General features: G+C 36.2%; 4 protein-coding genes across 4 annotated transcripts; 1 reads left to right on the top strand and 3 right to left on the bottom strand.

The window, feature by feature from the left end:
- Positions 1–3,389: 3,389 nt before the first annotated feature.
- On the bottom strand, positions 3,390–3,833 carry BX663DRAFT_486224 (uncharacterized protein; the record flags this gene model as incomplete). The annotated part of the gene is made up of 1 exon (XM_051524665.1): positions 3,390–3,833. One exon carries the CDS (start codon positions 3,831–3,833, stop codon positions 3,390–3,392), a length of 444 nt encoding a protein of 147 aa, XP_051382923.1.
- A 7-nt stretch (positions 3,834–3,840) lies between these two features.
- Positions 3,841–4,619, bottom strand: BX663DRAFT_508934 (uncharacterized protein; the record flags this gene model as incomplete). Its single annotated transcript, XM_051527556.1, has 3 exons — positions 4,285–4,619; positions 3,998–4,228; positions 3,841–3,921 (listed from the first exon to the last, which is right to left on the bottom strand). Coding segments are annotated over exons 1-2 (366 nt in total), but the record flags the coding sequence as incomplete, so codon positions are not given.
- A 793-nt stretch (positions 4,620–5,412) lies between these two features.
- On the top strand, positions 5,413–8,201 carry BX663DRAFT_561018 (uncharacterized protein; the record flags this gene model as incomplete). Its single annotated transcript, XM_051531913.1, has 3 exons — positions 5,413–5,738; positions 7,316–7,406; positions 7,474–8,201. Coding segments are annotated over 3 exons (1,143 nt in total), but the record flags the coding sequence as incomplete, so codon positions are not given.
- Positions 8,202–17,378: 9,177 nt separating this feature from the next.
- Positions 17,379–18,524, bottom strand: BX663DRAFT_551794 (uncharacterized protein; the record flags this gene model as incomplete). Its single annotated transcript, XM_051531307.1, has 1 exon — positions 17,379–18,524. The coding sequence occupies one exon, from the start codon at positions 18,522–18,524 to the stop codon at positions 17,379–17,381; it is 1,146 nt and encodes a 381-aa protein (XP_051382920.1).
- Positions 18,525–18,727: the final 203 nt, after the last annotated feature.

The following is an 18,727-nucleotide window of genomic DNA, read 5'->3' as shown; positions in this document are numbered from 1 at the left end:
GAGTGACTTTAAGCTTTCGACGGAAAATTGAACATGTTTCTACGAGGCAGAGGGCTTGATCAAGTGTACTCCGGGAGCTACGGAAACCTCCTTGGGCAATGTCAAGTTTTGGACTCTGGCATTCGAGGTCAGTGTATAGGCATTTTTCAAGTATTTTACGAAAAGTGGACGTCAACTGATGGGACGAAAGTTGCTTGGGTCGGAGATAGAGCCTTTTTTGTGTATCGGGATTACTTGGGCCACACGCCAGGAGAGAGGTGTGTACGACCATTGCCAGCATAATCGAAAGATGTATAGGAGTACAGGAGTCAAGGTTTCAGTCAATGGTTGTAGCATCTCAACAGTGAAATGATCCACACCAGGTGCTTTACCACGGGGAAGTTCTTTAATTGCTGTGTTAATGCAATCAATATCAATAGGACATGTATGAATGTCATTGAAAGATTGATTCTGAGTCGTAGTTGTGGAGTTACGAGACGGTAACAAGTTGCCTGCAAAAATTTGCTCCAGATGATGTGCCATGACGTCGGCGGAATTTTGTGGTCCTTCAGGCATTGAAAAGGTTGATTTGATCTTCCGGTTTTTACGAATCTTGCTAAATTTCGCAATTGCTTTTGTATAATCACCCTTGGCCATTCTCTCACAAAAGCGGTTCCATGTTTCACGTCGTCGTTTAGTCACTAATCGTCGTAATAATGCCTGTGCTTCTTGGTGTTGGATCCACAACGATAGACTATTCAGTCCACGTGCTTTCCGCCATTTCTTATAGAGATATTCCTTTCTGTTAAAAGCTGCTGTCATTTCAGGTGTCCAGAAATCCTTCATGTAGTCGTCTTCCTGAGGAGAGCGCCGGCCACAAACTGAATCGAGAGCCAAGATGATAGCGTCACACAATTGGTTATGTATGGAATCTATGTAATGACAGGCTGTAGTTCTATCAGTAAAAGAAAGAGATGAATGTGGAGGAAGAATTAAGGGAAAATTTTCAAGGAACACTTTCTTATACTTGTCTCTGGTCTTTAGGTGTTTGAGTTTTCCAAGATTCCAAGTGGTTCTTTTTGGTAGTGGAGTATTGATGAGAGGATCGGAAACAATAAATGAGAAAGTCATAAATTTGTGATTGGAGTTGAGAGATAGATCATCGCGAATTTGAAGATTAGGTGATCCTAGTTCATGGTTACTAAAAAAGAAATCAATGATACTTGTACCTTGAAATGTATAAGACGTAGGTTCTCCATAAGTAAGACGTTCGTTCCATAGTATAAGATTATGCGCAATCATCCAGTTAAGAACTTGCCGGCCTGTAGCATTTGTTCGGCTGTCACCGGTAACATCACCCATTCGAGCATTAAAATCCCCACAAACGATAGTAGTGGTAGTGTTTGAAACATGTAACGGTAATAAATCTAGTATTTGTGTTATATCGTCAGTTTTTAATGATGGGGGTAAATAAAGACAGTGAACCAGTATCTTAGATGAGATAATAGTTGATAAGGAATACTTAGCTAATAAAGGATGTTCATGAGTGACTTGGTAGATAGGTAGTTTGCATTGTGGGTTAACCAAGAGAGCAAGGCCAAGAGTTCCCCGATGAACATTATAGGAGTTTGTTGGGTTGCCATATGTATGGTATTGAGACCAGTTAGTAGGATAGCGGTTTGGTGATAAGAGCCACGTTTCGGTAACGAAAAGCAGATCAGAGGTTTGAGATAGTTCGAGTATAGGAGATATTGCTTGTTTTGGAAGGCCTGTAGCATTAAATAAAGAAATTCGTAAAGAACTCATTTATTTAATGTCGAGGAGGAGTATCAGCTCTAGAGGCAGCAAAAGTAGTATTACCGGATTGTTCTCCTTGAGTGCCGTCCATGGGAACGTCTTCTTTTTCGGTGTCATCAGTAATCATACCGTCCGATGTTGGTGTTGATTGTTGTTGAGGAGAATCAAAGATATTGTTTAGTTGTGTATTACGATCGGTCTTGAGTGAGTCAAATTTTCGTTTAGAAATCCATTGTTTGTCAAGGAAAAAACGGGCAACAGCGAATTTAACTGGTGTACGAATATGGTCAAGTGCACGTTCCAGACGGATTTGTTGGAGGTCTGACGCTATGACGTCTCTTTCATTAGTTGTAAGAGTGGAGTACTTGGGATCTGCAAGGATCTTACCACTGGAGGGGTTAAAATCTGCTTTGATTGTAATGTTATGGTGGCGTAGAAGGTCTGTAAATTCGGTTTCGTAATCATTATGGATAAGAATGGCAACTGTATTACGAGCGGGATAATGAATGTCGAGTAATCGAGCATTATTAACACCAAGTTTTCGAAAGGTAGTGCGTAAGGTGCCAACAGGAATTCGGGCTTTTGTGGGGATGTAGAGGAACTTGAAACCTTGGTTCAATGATGGTGGTTGAAAGAAGCGGGCGGCTGCAGCTTCTCGTTGGAGACGGCGTTGTTCACGTTGTTGAAGTGAAGGTTGTTTAAGTGCTTGTACTTTCTCTTTGTTGTTCCAAGGAGCATCTGGGAATTTAGTAAGCTGGGTTTGGGATTCCTGGAGGGTGGGAAACTCCGATGTTGTTGTAACGGCAGGCATATTGTTAAGTCGGGCATGTAAGTTTTGGATTTCACTACGTGCTTGAGAGAGTTCTGCAGTCAACTGCTCGACAGTTTGGCATAACTGCTTAATAAGTTCAGATTGGCTGTTGCTGGCAGTAGTAGGTTCCAATTCGGGTAGCATAGTCTCCACGTTGGAGGTCGTTATAGACAACGGTTGTTGATTTTGTGCAGCAGAACGGACTATAGGGTACATTTCAAAAGCTTTTACAGCTTTATGACAGGAGGTGCATGAAAATTGAGGCTGGAAGGGTTCTTTATTTGAAGACCCATGTCTATGGAAAGTAGTGGTTTTGAAACATGCAGGACATGTTAATTGTTTTCGAAATGTCGAAAAGTTAATGTCGAGTTCAGACAGCTGTTCCTCAGTGAGGGCAGGGTCTGCATTTTTATTGTAGGCTCCTCGAAGGGGTCTCATTACACTCGTTAAAGGTTTTATTGTCGAACTGTAGTTTTAGTTGAATTTGTATTTAATACTGGTTTTTTCCATTTATTTGGCGGCCTTTGAAGTTTAAATTTGCGGCTATTGAAGCTCAATTTGCAGTCTTTGCCATCCAACTTTGCATTGGTTGACACTAATTTTGCACATTTTGAAGTGGGTCTTTGGATGTCTTTATCCAATAAAATCGCAGGTGTTGACACCAGAATATTAGGAATTTTTATCCAATAAGATCACTTAATTAGGTAACCACACGTTGTGGCCAAGTCATAATAATTGGCCGTTTCAATAAAATATATATCTAACAGATTTGCAAGAATAAAATTAAGTCACATAAATTTATTTAATTTATTTGGATTTTGCATTTCAGGATCTCATCTGCGATCCCAGGTACATAGTCATTATGTAAATCAATTGGCAACAATTTGGTAGTTTGGAGGCTACCGTCTTGTTTCAGCTCATATATTCCCCAACGAAACACCGTAGTGACATAGTCACTAATGGCATAATACTTGCCATCCAATACAACCGCAAGAAAATCACCATAGCAAATGTTTGATGCTATAATTCCAAACAGATCTGCGAGCGATGAAGGAAGTATCTCAGTACGGATCTTGAACCAAGAATGCAAGAGTTCAGCACAATTATCAGCTTTGACAGGATCTGGCCCATCTTCCCCAATTTCTTCAAATTCTTCCCATTCTTCTTCACCTGCAATAATTTCAGGAATTCCATCAGCATTGACATACGTGGTGAGAAGGTCTTTTAGATTTTGCTTAGTATTCATTTTTCTACTTTAGTTTTTAGCTGAAGTGTGGATCAAAACAAACGCACTTTATTTATACTTTTGTAAACTGGGTTTCACAATGAGAAACGTGAGTGCATTACTGCAAAGAAAAATATTTTATTTGACTATTTGCATTTACTAAATACAGCTATTTTTTTTTCAACCCTTTGGTCAGGATTATTCAATATCAATTGCCGCATCCGCTCTACAAATTCATCTGTAATATCAGCATTTCTACGTCTATTAGGATATTTATGCTTATTTTTATTGATTCGTAACTGAACAGCACCAACGCTCATGTTTAGTATCCTAGATACTTCTCTTGTGCTCAGACCTTGGTCATAATAGAGATATAGAGCATTGTGGGTGTTATCTTGTGTGAATGTTTTTCTTCTCTTTGATGGGGATTTGAATTTGGTTTAGGGAAAGCTTGACTGCAACCTGATGAAACAGCTTCTTTCAAATCCATAAACTGACAGCGGCTTCGATTGTCTTGCATTGTGGTGCGATCAGCTTGACTTGCTTGTTCTCCAGTAGCAATATCTTGTCTTCTTTTACCGAGGATATTAGAAGTAATAAAAGCCATTATGATGCGAATCTTTATGTGAGCAAATGAACGAACAATTAGAATTTTTAATGTAAAGTAGAAAGCTTTTATGCGCAATGTTTGTCTGCTTGAAATAAGGTTTGTTCTATTATCTCCAGAACAGAATTCCAACCGATGTGTAAGCAACTTTTTCAGGTTATGAATGACGCCATTACACAGAGTCTGGTATCACCATAAATAAACTACAATGCTATACTGAACCTCTTTACGTCTGATTTTTTATGAACCAATATTTTTTAAATGGGATGTTAATTTTTACTTTCTTCTTCCGTGCGAACATGGCATTTTTGACATAAAGTACGGAATAAGTAATGAACATACTTGGAGCATAATAAATATAAGAGCAATGTATGAAATACGTGATGAACGTACAAGACATAAGAGTATAAAAGTAGTGTGCATAAAAAGTAAACATATGTGAACATATAATAAGAATGTGGTAAGGACTAAAAAAAAAAAGTGAGCACAAATTATGAAATACTTCATGAATAGAGTGAGCATAAGAAGTGAACAGAGTGAACATAAGAAGTGAACACAGTGAATATAAGAAGTGAACACAGTGAACATAAGAGAAGCCAAAATCAGAAAAAAAAAGTGAGCATACATTATGAAATACGTCATGAACATAAGAAATGAACAGAATAAGGAAAAAAAATATTTTGCGCTTTGTGTTACTTCTTACAATTCGTACTTTGCGTTCATAAACTTTTATTGGTTCTATGAGATTATCATTATTATGTGTGTAGCATTTTCTGTATTCACAACATTAGCTACACTGGTGCTCACAATGTTTTTTAACTGTGCGATGATGTAACTGAGGTTATGGACAGACTCTAATAACATGCAACATAAGAAGTTCTACGGTTATACATATATATATATGTATATAAACAATACGATTCGTTTTACAATTCCAATATTATAGTACTTCTCTAGCTAACCTACTTCCTCACACCTTATATTTCTTATAAAATGTCAAACTCTCTCCAAATTATTATGGATGAACACTGCTACAAGCATATGAACAATGCCGGCGCAGATTCAAATCCCAATAGCCATTTCTTAGAAGCTTTTGCTGGTTTCCAATATGAAAATTTTAGCGAAAACAACAACGCTCAACGTGGTCATGTGCGCAACGATTTTGTCGAATCAGTCCAAATGGATTGGGTTTCCTCTAACAAAGATGGGCCGCATAACGATGTGCAACAGTTTTTTATCATATCCAACTTTAAGCCTGAGACTGTCGAACCTAACACTGGTATCTCCGCTTCAAAAACAGCCAGCCACAAAATAACTACAGTATTTTCGGTTGAGTTTGGGACGTTTTTAAAAATTTTTTGGGAAATTTTGAAAATCATTTTGAGACCTCATTTAATTTTTTTGGACTTTATAAAAATCAGTTTGAGACGTAAATAAGGTTTATTAAGACGTAAAAATGGGAAAGAGGTAGCATTATTTCAAGCCAATTTCTTTTTGCAAACATCTATCCCAGTATGAAGTTGCGTGTTTAACCCAACCCTGACAATCCTGCGTAGTAACAGTTTTACATGCTTCGGCAATGCGGGGGGTTAGCTCATCTCCTTTTTCGAGCCGGCTTCGTCTGATATTTTTCTTGATTTTGGACCAGCACTCTTCGATAGGATTTAGAAAAGGTGAATATGGCGGCATGAATATAGGTTTATAGCCTCGAGCATTTATGGCATCAACAACAAATTTACTATGATGTATTTTGCAGTTGTACCCTTTTTGAGAGGTTTAGGCTTTTGGTTTGATGTATCTGCTTTCCTCTTCTTTGAATCACGCTCATTCGGATGATACTCTTTTTCAAGCTGTACAGCTTCATGTTTCTTTAAGGGTTCAACTTTAGAAAAACTAAGGATCCCTCTTACAGTTATGCAACCAATGATGCTGATATTCACACCTTTTTGATTATGAACCCTTACTTTCGCTGGTTCACCAGCTCTCGACCAAGGTCTGCTTCTCATCATTTGTGAATGAAAACCTGCTTCATCTACAAACACACAGTTTTTCAAAAAATCAACACCTACTTCTTTCCACTGAGTTATTATATGGTATCGAAGATCTAAAGTCCTTTGTGAGTCTCTTTCTGCAGTGTATTTGCTCGCTTGCTTGAGACTCAAAAAACATTTCTCTCGAATATGAGTGTAAAGGCTTGAAATAGCAATATCACCTATTTCTGGAAAGTTGCTTAATAACTGCGATTTGGCTTCTTCAAGAACAATTGATGGATTTTTATCAAAAAGAACAATCAAGAATTCGGTATGTTTTTGAAAAAGTTTTTTAGGTTTGATAGTTTTTGGTTTGACTGTTGTGCCTGGAAGGACGTGACCGTCACCACTATTAAACTCGTCCAAAAGTCTATAAGCACTTGAACGAGGTATGCCGCATACTGCAGCTGCTTTAGGGACAGATAATCCCTCTTCTTGGAGCATCTTGATGAATCTTTCTATCTGGTCTGCTCCATATTTTTTATATTTCCTCGTACTGAGCTTGACTTTACTCATGTCAACTGTAATTTCCTCCACTAAGTCTTCCATTGGCTGAGGGTCGATTACTTGTTGATTTAAAGATTCAAAATGAACTAAATTACTCAATGTACCAAAATCAAACTCATAGTTATCAACTTCCATCTCATATGGCAAGGGTTCAGTTTCTGGGTTGTACTTAATGTAGTCCATTTAGTATGCAGTCTCAAGAAAAAAAAACTGTCTAAAAGCTGAATCTTAATTTTTAAAGTATGGTCTAAATGTAATTTATTTTATTTCTCAAAAAAATTAAATAAGGTCTCAAAATGATTTTCAAAATTTCCCAAAAATTTTTAAAAACGTCCCAAACTCAACCGAAAATACTGTACTACTGCTACTACTAAAAAGTTATATTTCGGAATGATACCTAGAGCTGATCAAATAATCAAGCGTCAATATCGCAAGTACACTGAACAACAGGTAATGCCATTATGCATTCTAATACTTTTCATAAAAAAGACTGACAAATTCCCTTTTCAATTAATAGATTAATGATCTCTTTCGCTTGGTGTTTCAAAAACATATGTTTGCCTCAGAGGCTGCCAGAGAAACAGGAATTGTAGTTCGCACTGCGCAAGATTACGTTCGCAAAGCCCGTTTGCTTATTGAGGAAAGGAGACTGGCAGAATGCATGGAGGTCGATACTGACGAGGAGATTGTTGTTACAGAGCCTGTCAAGTCTAAGGAACGAAAGTATGGAAACCAAAAGCTTTTTGAGGAACATTCCATCTTTTTTTTAGAATTCTATGAGAAGCATGCAGATGCTACATTGAATGAAGCAAGAAAAGCTGTGATGGATGCTTTTCCTGGTTTAGAGATTACTGTCTCCACAATTTCAAAGCATTTGACCAAGCGTTGCGGTCTTACAATGAAGAAACTAGAGAAACTTCCTGCCGCTCGCAATGAGCTTTCCACTTTGGAGAAGAGAAAAGAGAAGATCTTGGAGTGGATGGGGATGTCTGATTTTGATTACCTCAGAAGCTGTGTGTTTATTGACGAGGCAGGCTTCAATTTGCATATAAAGAGAACCTTTGGACGTTCTTTGCGTGGGACTCCTGCTAAAACAATAGTTTCCGCGCAACGTGGTGTGTCTATTAGTATCATTGGTGCGATGTGCGAATTAGGAATTGTCAATTTGATGGTGCGTAAGCCTACAGCGGTAGCTTCCAAGAAAAGAAAGCTCGAGTTGGCTGAATCCGGTGTTGAAATTGTGAACGGTCGTATTGGTACTAGAACAAGTCATTATATGCAATTTTTGGAAAAAACAATGGATGCTCTGGATGAAAATGGTCTGAATGGCCGCTATTTAATTATGGACAATGCTCCCATTCATAAAAGTACTGAAGTCCAAGAATTAATTTCTCGTCGTTGCTATGAATGCATGTACCTTCCAGTATACTCCCCTTTCCTGAATCCGATTGAAGAAATGTGGTCCAAGATCAAGCTAAATGTTCGGAGAGGGGAAGTTACTGAGAAGGATACTTTGATTCCACGAATCAGCGAAGCTGCTAGGAAAGTTACCGTTTCCAATTGCGAAGGTTAGATTAGACATTCCATATCGTTTTTTGATAGGTGTTTAAACATGGAGTCAATGTTGTAACTTTATATCCCCTTTCCTCCTTTAATTAGCCTTGTAGTTTGAAATATATTATGAAAAAAGATTAAATAAAAGCAATATACACTTGTGCATTCTGTAATTTGCGGTTTTCCAATGATGCAAAATTAGTGTCAACCAACGCAAAGTTGGATAGCAAAGACTGCAAATTGAGCTTCAATAGCCGCAAATTTAAACTTCAAAGGCCGCCAAATAAATAGAAAAAAACCAGTACTTATTTAGGTACCGGTTTTGTTCACTTATCTCTCATCCTCATCTATTATTTCATACCTTAAAATGAATATTACAAGAAACCAAGCAATTTGTATATACTTTTAACTTCTATGTTGATTATACTGATGAGAATGTAAACCTATCACTATGGCGGAAATTATGGTAAATGAGGAAAAATTGGTAGAAAAGCTACCAATTTTTTTTTGAACCAGCCAATCACATTTAAGGAAGGGTGCGTCCCAGATGGCTAGCAATGGTGAGATGTTTTTTAAATCCCTAGAATTAAGCTTAGAAGCAACTAGGTGAATAGTAAAAAGTATATAGATTATTTTTATATGTTTGACTTTCTTTTTATTCCCTTCATTTAAGCCATGAACTTCATTTTAGATTTATGATTTTTAATTTTTTACGAAAAAAAAATTGGTAACAGCTACCAAATTGGTATTTTAGCTACCATATTTCAGCGCTTGAATTTCTGTCAGAGCTAAAACGGGCTTCTAATTTTTTAATTGAATTTTTTTTTCTTTTCAACAAACAAGCTTTGAGCTGATTTTTTTTATTTTATTTGGAGCTTAATAATTTAAATTAAAGAAATGTTACCAACTGTTGTGCGAAGATTAATGTCGAAAACAGAGTACGGGGATATAACATAAAACTGGTTATCGACTCCAGGGTATTGTACAAGACCAGCTTGCCTATCGATGTCATAAACACTGATAACAGCGTATTTTGGGTATACAATAGAAGTATTACCAGTTTGTTCTTCTATTGGCTTGCTTCGCTTTACTAGAGGGACAGATGAGTCATGCGAAGCTGTGGTATGTTGACTCATGACTTCAATGAACGCGAGAAATTTTACATTTGATTGTGAAAGCTCATGTTTGAAATAGAACAGAACAGAACCAACAAACCAACGTTTCCTTCTTCTAAAATAATATGTTCGGTAAATAAGAATTTATAGTTGTTTTAGTTTTTTTTTAAACTTACGCGTTATCTAAACATGAAAACATAATGTACTGATTCCCTCTACTGGTTTCTTTTTTTAATCGCCTGTACATACAAGATGAATATACAGTTGAAGAAACCAAAAGGCGGCATGCAAGGGTTATAGAAGTGCTGGGTATATTAGTGGGGAATCTTTGATTATTTAAGCGGGTATAGAATCTCTTTATAGCTTTGACAATTTTCTTGCCGGGTATACCTTCCACCAATTGATCGTCATTCAGCTCAGAAATCGGGATGAAAGGCTCCCATAATTGTGGACCATTAGCATCATCGGGTATATTCATGTAGCTGGCATCGGTATATTGTCTGGGTTGAATCAGATTAGCCAGTTCAGCAATGTTTAAAACGCGGTTGACGTGATTGTGGATCGCCAGTCTTTCAATGACGTTACTTGCGTTTTTTCCACCCTCACGTTTCGACTTGATCAGCTTTGAAAAAACCCCAATCGATCGCTCCATTGACCTTGTTGAATACGCTCGAAGAGGGCCTTGCTTTTTTATCATGAAAGGTATATGAACTAGGTAATGTTGTACTGGTCTGAATACGCTGCGCGATATATGTTTATGGTTGACCTGTTGAAGGAGGTACTTATGCCAGTCGTTAAAGTGCCTAGTGTAGAAGGGGTTACTAATCAGTTTGTGTAATATTATAGAATTTGAGTCTTACCCATCCATCTCACTGATCAACTCATCAGTTAGATCCCATTGAAGGGCCAAAGAGCAACCTTTCACTAGCGATAATACAGCTTTTTGGACTGTTTTATTTGGTAAAAATGGGGTAACTAAAGTTGGAATAATATAGAGCAGAAAGTCCAGCCAATCCACAGCACGAGTTCCTTCGGTTTTTGCAACAACATTGTCAAAACTGCCTTGAAATGAGGTAGGGATATATTGTCTTGACTCTGTTATGCTTTTTCCAATGTTTACAAGGCTTCTTTGGGGTATATAAAAAGGGTAGTTCTCCACCACCTTTGTGCCATCCTGTCGGGTATAAAAAAAGACAGTGTTTTGACTAGGGTTGAGATCAACGGTAATCATGTCGTACATTTGTTTGCCGATGCCTCTAGCGATCAAATGGAGCTCATCCAAGCCGAAGAAAGGAGAACCAGAAAAGCTATTTAGCGTACTAAAGACACTTGGTTGATGGATAGATCTGGCCTATAAACAAAGTAGTAAGTAAACATGATGGTAATAAGCATGAAGTTTTTTTTTCACTTTTCTCTTTAGCCTAATTCATTATGGTTCTTATTTAAAATAACTCTCAATCTCGTTCATTATTATGTATAGAAGACTCTTCATTTGAGAAGGTAGTAGATTCCATCTTGTTTTTAGTTCTTTTTTATGCTATTTATAATCTTGCACTCAATTCTAACATTCGTTTATATTGTTCATTAGTCATTGTTTTCTTAGAAAAAAAAAGCTCTATACGCTACTTGACTCGTACAAAAGAAAAGGCAAATACACGAATTGCCGGAAGTTCTTTGTTATTTCATCTTGCTAACATGAAGAAATTACTTTTTCTTTTTAGTCCAAGTTTTAAAAAGGTAAGTTAGTTTAAACGTTTAGAATCTTCTTCAGTGTTTATATGAAAAACACATGTATGATAAGCAGATAAGCATTATCCCACTATTGTTTTGTACTGTTTTAAAAAATAAAGCGTTATTTTATATTTATAAAAATATGATAAATAAGCAATCCATATCGTATATAAGCTACCAAAAAAATATGGTAGAAAAGCTACCTTTTGGGTGCTTATAGAATATCATTCCTACCATATTTTAACTGTCAAAATTGGTACCTTTTCTATCATATCTTCCGCCATAGTGTTAACTCTGAAGATTATTCGTCATTAACAGTTAATTATTAGACTGAAGAATAAATTATTTCTACCAAACCCGTCAATATGTGGAAAAGGTAGTTTATCACTTTTGTCGTGGAAAGTACTGATATACATAATGTCATTTAATTCAGCGTTGGCTTTGTTTGAATTTCATTGTACTAAATACGAAAGAAAGAGAAGGTCACGTAACACGAATTTACCCAGTATGCGCAAGTTTATATGCATATGTTCTCATCAAAAATTTTTAATTTTTTGCATATCTTCTGTAGACAGTATAGTAATTTCTATACTATAGATTTAAGAGACATGAGTGGACTATATATTAAAGACTGTGTCATACAGTATAAAAAATTTAATGCACGAACTTTGGCATAGGTTGCTTCTTGGGCATAGGTCTATTAACTGTAATTTCATGGATTTTTTGTCTTATTCAAAGTCCGCTTAATGCTATGCAACCAAAAGAGGGTTCTTTCAGATTATATGAGCAAGTTCATGAAATAAAATATACATGAAAATTTAGTACAACAATATGAAAACTAACTTACTATGGATAAAGGGTAATACCACACTAGTTGGACATCCATATTAGAATAAATCTTACGTTGTTTGATTAGCTAGTCCAAAAATAAATAATCCTTCTTTAAATTCTGTGTGTACAATGAGTAAGGAAATGCTTACATCGCTTATACATTTGTGGATATCGTCAACCTTATACAGTGACTTACGAACATGTTCATATAATTAGTTCTGGCCTGTAAATCAGTTTATTGCAATAAACTAATGATTTATAACTAAAACTGTATTCTTAGTCCAATATACAGTGACTCAGAAAACTATTCACGAATTTGCAAATTCTATATAATTAGTGACATTTATTAATTATATTATATATCAGCAGTATACAAAACTTATATTTCTAGAGAGCTTAAGAGTCAGACATTTTATTTATAGAAAAGTTTAATAGAAAAAATTTATTAATTATTATTGAACCGGCTTTCAAGTTATAGTATACAGCGTGAACAGTTTTGTGAGGCCCTAACGAAATTGCTAATTATGAAGAAATTGAGATTTCAGTACTTCGTCCAGTAACCTTTCGCCTTGATATACTCTTCTATACGACGTGGCATACTTTCAATAACCTTTCGGCATTCTTCTATAGTGATTACCTTATATCATATATGTACTACCCATTCATATAGCTCATTCATGTCTTTTGGAGGCGTATCATATTCATTTAGACGAATCTTTAATAAATACCACATGTTTTCGATTGGATTCAAGTCAGGAGACTGTGCAGGCCAGTCCATAAGCTGATAATCTTGTCTATTGAGGTATTCTAGGACTACAGTTGACGTATGCTTTGAGTCATTATCTTGTTGGAAAATGATTTGGTCATGTCTGCGGTTCATTTGTTCACGTGTATGCTGAATAGTATATGACAAATCTTCCTCCAAAATGCTTTTATAGACATAACGGTGCATTGTTTTTTCGATCTTGCAAATCCAACCTACACCTGCGTAGGTAATGGCACTCCAAAACATTAGATCGCCTCCACCATGCGTTCGTGTTTGCTTGACATGCTGCTGCTGAAGGGTCTCACCGTCTCGTATCCATGCCGAGACACGTCCATCAGAATTAAACCTATTTATTTTTGTTTCATCAGACCATACTACACGCTTCCAGTCGTCTATAGTCCAATCGCGATGTGCAAGACACCATTCTAGTCTCCTTTTTGCATTTGTATCGCTTAGGTCAGGCTTATTTCCTTTTCGAAAGACGGCAAACCAGCTTCCTTTAGGCTCAGTAATGGCGACGAATAGTCTTAACACTGACATCAATGTCACAATTCATTTTCGGTTGTTTTTGGACTTGAACCGCATTTTCTAGATGCCCTTTGGTTACTAAATGCACGCAATGCCTTTTATCTGCTGTAGTTAAGATACTGTGTCTTCTGCCTTTATTCTTATCTCTGTTAGAGCAATTTTGTCTTCCAATTTTGGTTACTGTACCAAGACTAATTCCAACCCTTTTAGCTACTTCTCTTGTGGTAACTCCAGTTTTCAAGAGAGAAATAACGCTATTATGTTGACCTGCAGTAATCCCAGCCATACTCAGTAGAATTACTTTTATATTGAAGTTAAAATCGAGTAAAATAGAGTAAAAAATGATGGAAAATTAAGCCTGCACAAGAAGTTGAACTATGGCTGAGTATCAGCCCAATATGGGGGAGTTACCAAGTTGTGGTAAAGACTTTTTAATTTTTTAATACAGTGACTCACAAAAGTGTGGCAATGTTTCGAAACTTTAAGTAATTTATGCAAATTCGCAATAACAAATCGTCTATTTATTAAGTAAAGTACTCTATAGTATATACTAGATACTAGCAGAAAGACAGAAGTTGCCTCTTTTTAATGATACTTATAGCATATATTCATTATATGATGATTTATTTGAAAAAATAATATTAAAAGTTATACGTATAAAAATTTAATGCTAATAGCTTATTGAAAAATGAAATGAAGAACGTACCTTTTATGTTTAGTACTTGATAGCACCACCTTTTGCTTTAATTACTGCTTCAACACATCTTATTGTACTTTCTATGTGTTTTAAGCATAGTTCGGCTGTAACTTTATGGTACCAAACATCAGCAACTCGCTCCCATAACTCATCCATGTTTTTTGGTGGCCTATCATAGGCAGCAAGCTTGCACTTCAAATAAAACCAAAGATTTTCAATTGGATTTAGATCAGATGAGTATAATGGCCATTCAAGGACATTTATTTTATTTCTTTTCAACCAATTTCTTGTATATTTGGATGTATGCTTTGAATCATTGTCTTGTTGAAGGATTACATCTTTCTTACAAATGCCATAATCCTTGAGCGTCTCCATAAAGTCACCTTTTAATATTTCACAATATGATTACGAGTCCATCCCGCCCTCAATCTTGGCAATAAAACCAAGACCATGTTGTGTGAAACAACTCCATAACATTAAGCTTCCATCCCCACCTTTGTACTTAAAGTTGACGTTACGGTCTTTTAGAGGTTCACTCTTTTTAACCCATGTCCATTACTTTCCATCTGAACCCAAACGATTGATTTTTCTTTCGTCACTAAAGACGACCTTTTTCCAATCCTCAACCATCCAGTTTCTATGAGCTTTGGCCCATTTTAGACGATTTCGTCTACGCTCATTCGTCAATGGTAATGCAGATTTCTTAATCTTCGAATCCAAGTCGGACGATTTTAGGAATCTGTGAATGGTTTGTGTGGAAATATCATACCCTTGACCATGTAAGTTCCGGGCAGCATCCACTGCAGTGATAAAATGACCAGTATAAAAAGATCGCGCAATCAATCTTCCAAGTAACGGGATAATCGTCTTTGGTCTACCTTCTTTTACGTTAATCTCAACTTGATTTTATTTGGCAATTTTGCTAATTGTCCTAGTTGACACGCTCATTGCCTTCAAAATATCCCTAAAGGCTCCTTAGCATTAATTTTTGCTAAAATATCCATCTTTTTATCGTAAGGAATTGGTCTCATTCTAATGTATGTAATGATCTATGTGTTAATGAGAATGATGCGCAAATATTGTTCAGATTAGTAATGAATTTGAGAGAAAAAAGGTATTAAATACAGTGAGTGGAAAAATGGTTCGGGTGTTTTAGCAAAAATAACAAAAACACTTATAACTAACGAACAAATAAAGCAAATAGCACAGAACAAAATGTATTTAGAAGAGAAAATTGTCTAGTTTTATTGATATAAATTTCAAAAAATATGGTTGGTTAAAATATACTAAAATCGGAGGTTAAAGTTGTAGTGTACATCCGGACCATTTTTCAGGGTGCATCCGAAAAATGGAAATCCGCAGTTTTATGACCTGTAATGAGTTATAAATTATCATTTATACTATCCAATCAGCAGTAATAAATATTCGGCAACTTAATTTCATAAAAAAAGTGTAAAAAAAGTTATTTTTTATCATCAGTATTGCGTGCTTCTTTTCAGATTATTATATTTACACTTTATATTACATTATTACATCATTATGGCTCGTTCACTTACATAAGATAAGCAAAATAACATCAAATCTTTATTGCAATTAGGTTGTTCATACTCTGAAATCATGAAACGTATTCCAGGTGCCAAAAGAGTACAATTTGTGACTATAAGAAAAGGTTTTTCCCTGAACGAAAGGCTACATCTAGTGGTAGAAAGATGGTTGTAGGTACAACTAGCCGTTCTTATATTAGAAAAAAGTTAGTAACAGGTGAGTTAAGAACTGCCAACAATGTTCATCGTTATTTGGTGTCTACTGGTCATGATTTAGGCTATTCAGCATGTCTCAAGATTATGAAGTCCATGAATTTTGAAACAGCTATAAAGAAGAAGTCTTTTTTGAAGCCTGAGCATAAAAAGAAGCGCTTAGTGTAGGCCAAAGCTCACCAATATTGAACTAAGGATGACTGGAGGCGTATGGTTTTCTCAGATGAAACAAAAATCAACGTTTGGGGGTATGACAGTGTCAAATACTATTGGAAGAGTCCTGATGACAAATTGTCCTTTCATCATTTGGACTTAAATGTTAAAGGAGGTAATGGTAGTGTAATGATGTGGGGTTGTATAACCTATGATGGTCCTGGTTATGCCTGTCAGATTACAGATGGTACTATGAAAAAGGAAGACTATGTTTATATCTTGAATACTACTCTAAAAGATACCCTTGAGTGGTATGGTTATGACCCTCAGCAAATTTATTTCTAGCAAGATAAGGACCCTAAACATACCGCGAAGCTTACAAAGCAATGGTTAGCGGATAATAAGTTCGATATTGAGTCTACTTATAGTTGGCCACCTCAAAGCCCAGATTTAAACCCTATAGAACATATTTGGCATCACCTGAAGTTGAAGCTTAGTGCTTATCCAACCAAGGCTAAAGGAGTCCATGAATTATGGGAAAGAATTGAAGAACAATGGGCTACTTTTACAAAAGAGGATTGCCAAAAATATATTGACTCTATGCCAGCAAGAATAAAGGCAGTAATTGATGCTAAGGGTGGTTATACTAAGTACTAAGGAAATTTTGATGTACCTGTCATGAGCTGACTTATAATGTCATGTTTCATGATTAAACATGCGGATCATAAATTCATTTAAGAAATTCTATCCTAACTCTCTCTTGATCCGCTCCATCTAATAATATTAAAATCACTAACACTTTGTTGTCAACAATATACCTAATTCGGTCGTAACTAATACTTTTCTGATTCATATCCTATCCTCAGACCTCTTTAACAATTCTTATAAATACCCCATCAGTTTAAATTCATAAATAAAATAATTGACTTTAGAACTATTGTTCGGTCTCGTTGACTCTTTTGTCTTATTATTATTTTTATTTTCTAATATTTTTATTTGATATTTTAAAAGAAATATCACAGTACCCTGAAAAATGGTGCGAATGTACACTACAACTTCAACCTCCAATTTTAGTATATTTTAACCAATCATATTTCTTGAAATCTACGTCAATAAAACTGGACAATTTTCTCTTTTAAATACATTTTGTTCTGTGTTATTTGCTTTATTTGTTCATTAGTTATAAGTGTTTTTGTCATTTTTCTCAAAACATCCGGACCATTTTTCCGCCTACTGTAGCTTGTTTTGGTAAACCAGTAGCGTTAAACAGAGAGATGGAAATAGTATCCATTATAACGATTTATCGTTGTTTTCGGAGTCACTCATGTCTACATCCTCATTCGTAAACTTTTGTTTAGAGTTTTTTTTTGTACAATATATGTCAGTACTGTCGGAGGATGGAACGGATGCAAGGATTTCATCGAGTCGAGTTTTGGAAATCCAATTTTGAGCGTAGATATAGCGAGCAACAGAGTACTTGACAGGGAAGCGGATAAATCCAAGAACTCGTTCAATTCTGTCACAGTGGAAAGAGAAAGCCAATTGATCTCGCTGTTCAGGGGATTCATGTTGAAGCTTAGGATCTTTTAAAATACGACCGTCGCAGGGGTTAAAATCATCGCTGATAGTAATTTGGAACTTTGTCAGTTGTCCCCGAGGTTCCTCAACATAATCGTTATGGACAAGTAAAGCTACAATGTTTCGAGTAGGATAGTGAACGTCAAGAATACGGTATTTATTGATTTCCAATCGACCTAACTTTTTACGTAGCTGTTTGATAGGAATTCTAGCCTTGGTATGAATATATACGTACTGGAAACATTGATTGTCAGAGGGGTTTTGTAGAAATCGGGCAGCAGATTGTTGCCTTTGTTTGTGAATCAGTTCATGTTTGGCTTGAAGGGATTGTTTAAGTTGTTGGACTTGACGTTCGTCTCCCCATGGAGAGGTAGCTTTTGATGTGTGGGTATTAGTTTGACTTTTTATTTGGTCGATAGAAGCAGCTTTCTGTGAAAGGTCAGGAAATTGCTGGCGCAGTTGTTGGATCTCATTTTGCGCATTTAGGAGTGCAGTTTTGGTCTGTTGAAGTTCTGCTACTAGGCGGTTCACGACGGACTGTAAATCAGCGTCAGAGTTTACGGCAAGTATGTCTTTGGAGTCTTGGATGGAGGGTCCAGAAAGTTCCATGTCTTCTGTGAGGTTCGACTCAGTGGTGAGAGCATAGACTTCGTCAACGATATGGAGCATGTTATAAGCATTGTAGGTTTTGTTGCAAGATTTACAAATAAATCCTGGCTGAGGAGGTTCCATTTTGGAGTTATGGCCATTCTTATAGAAAGTGTCGAGATGCTTGCAATTGGTACATTGCAATTCTTGGCGTACGGAGTTAAATTGTTCCATAAGAATGTCGATTTGTTCAGTAGTTAATAGAGGCATCGTGGGCTTGTGACCTCTTCTAGTGGGCAGCAGCCATTTTAGATGTTTGCAGGTTATATAGTTTTTGTTTGGAATTGTTTATAAAGTTTGTAATATTTGTAGTTATGCTGTATATGAGTCGCTTTCCAAAAAAGACAAAAATTTAGCAAAAGTGTTGAAAAGCGGAGAAAGCTTTTAAAAGTTTTATACAAAGTTTTCACAGA

The sequence above is a fragment of the Cokeromyces recurvatus genome (assembly GCF_025118155.1).
Source record: "Cokeromyces recurvatus strain NRRL 2243 chromosome Unknown BX663scaffold_12, whole genome shotgun sequence".
NCBI classification, from domain to species: Eukaryota; Fungi; Mucoromycota; class Mucoromycetes; order Mucorales; family Mucoraceae; genus Cokeromyces; species Cokeromyces recurvatus.
The sequence above is the reverse complement of the archived record's forward strand: the minus strand, read 5'-3'. Positions and strand labels throughout refer to the sequence as shown.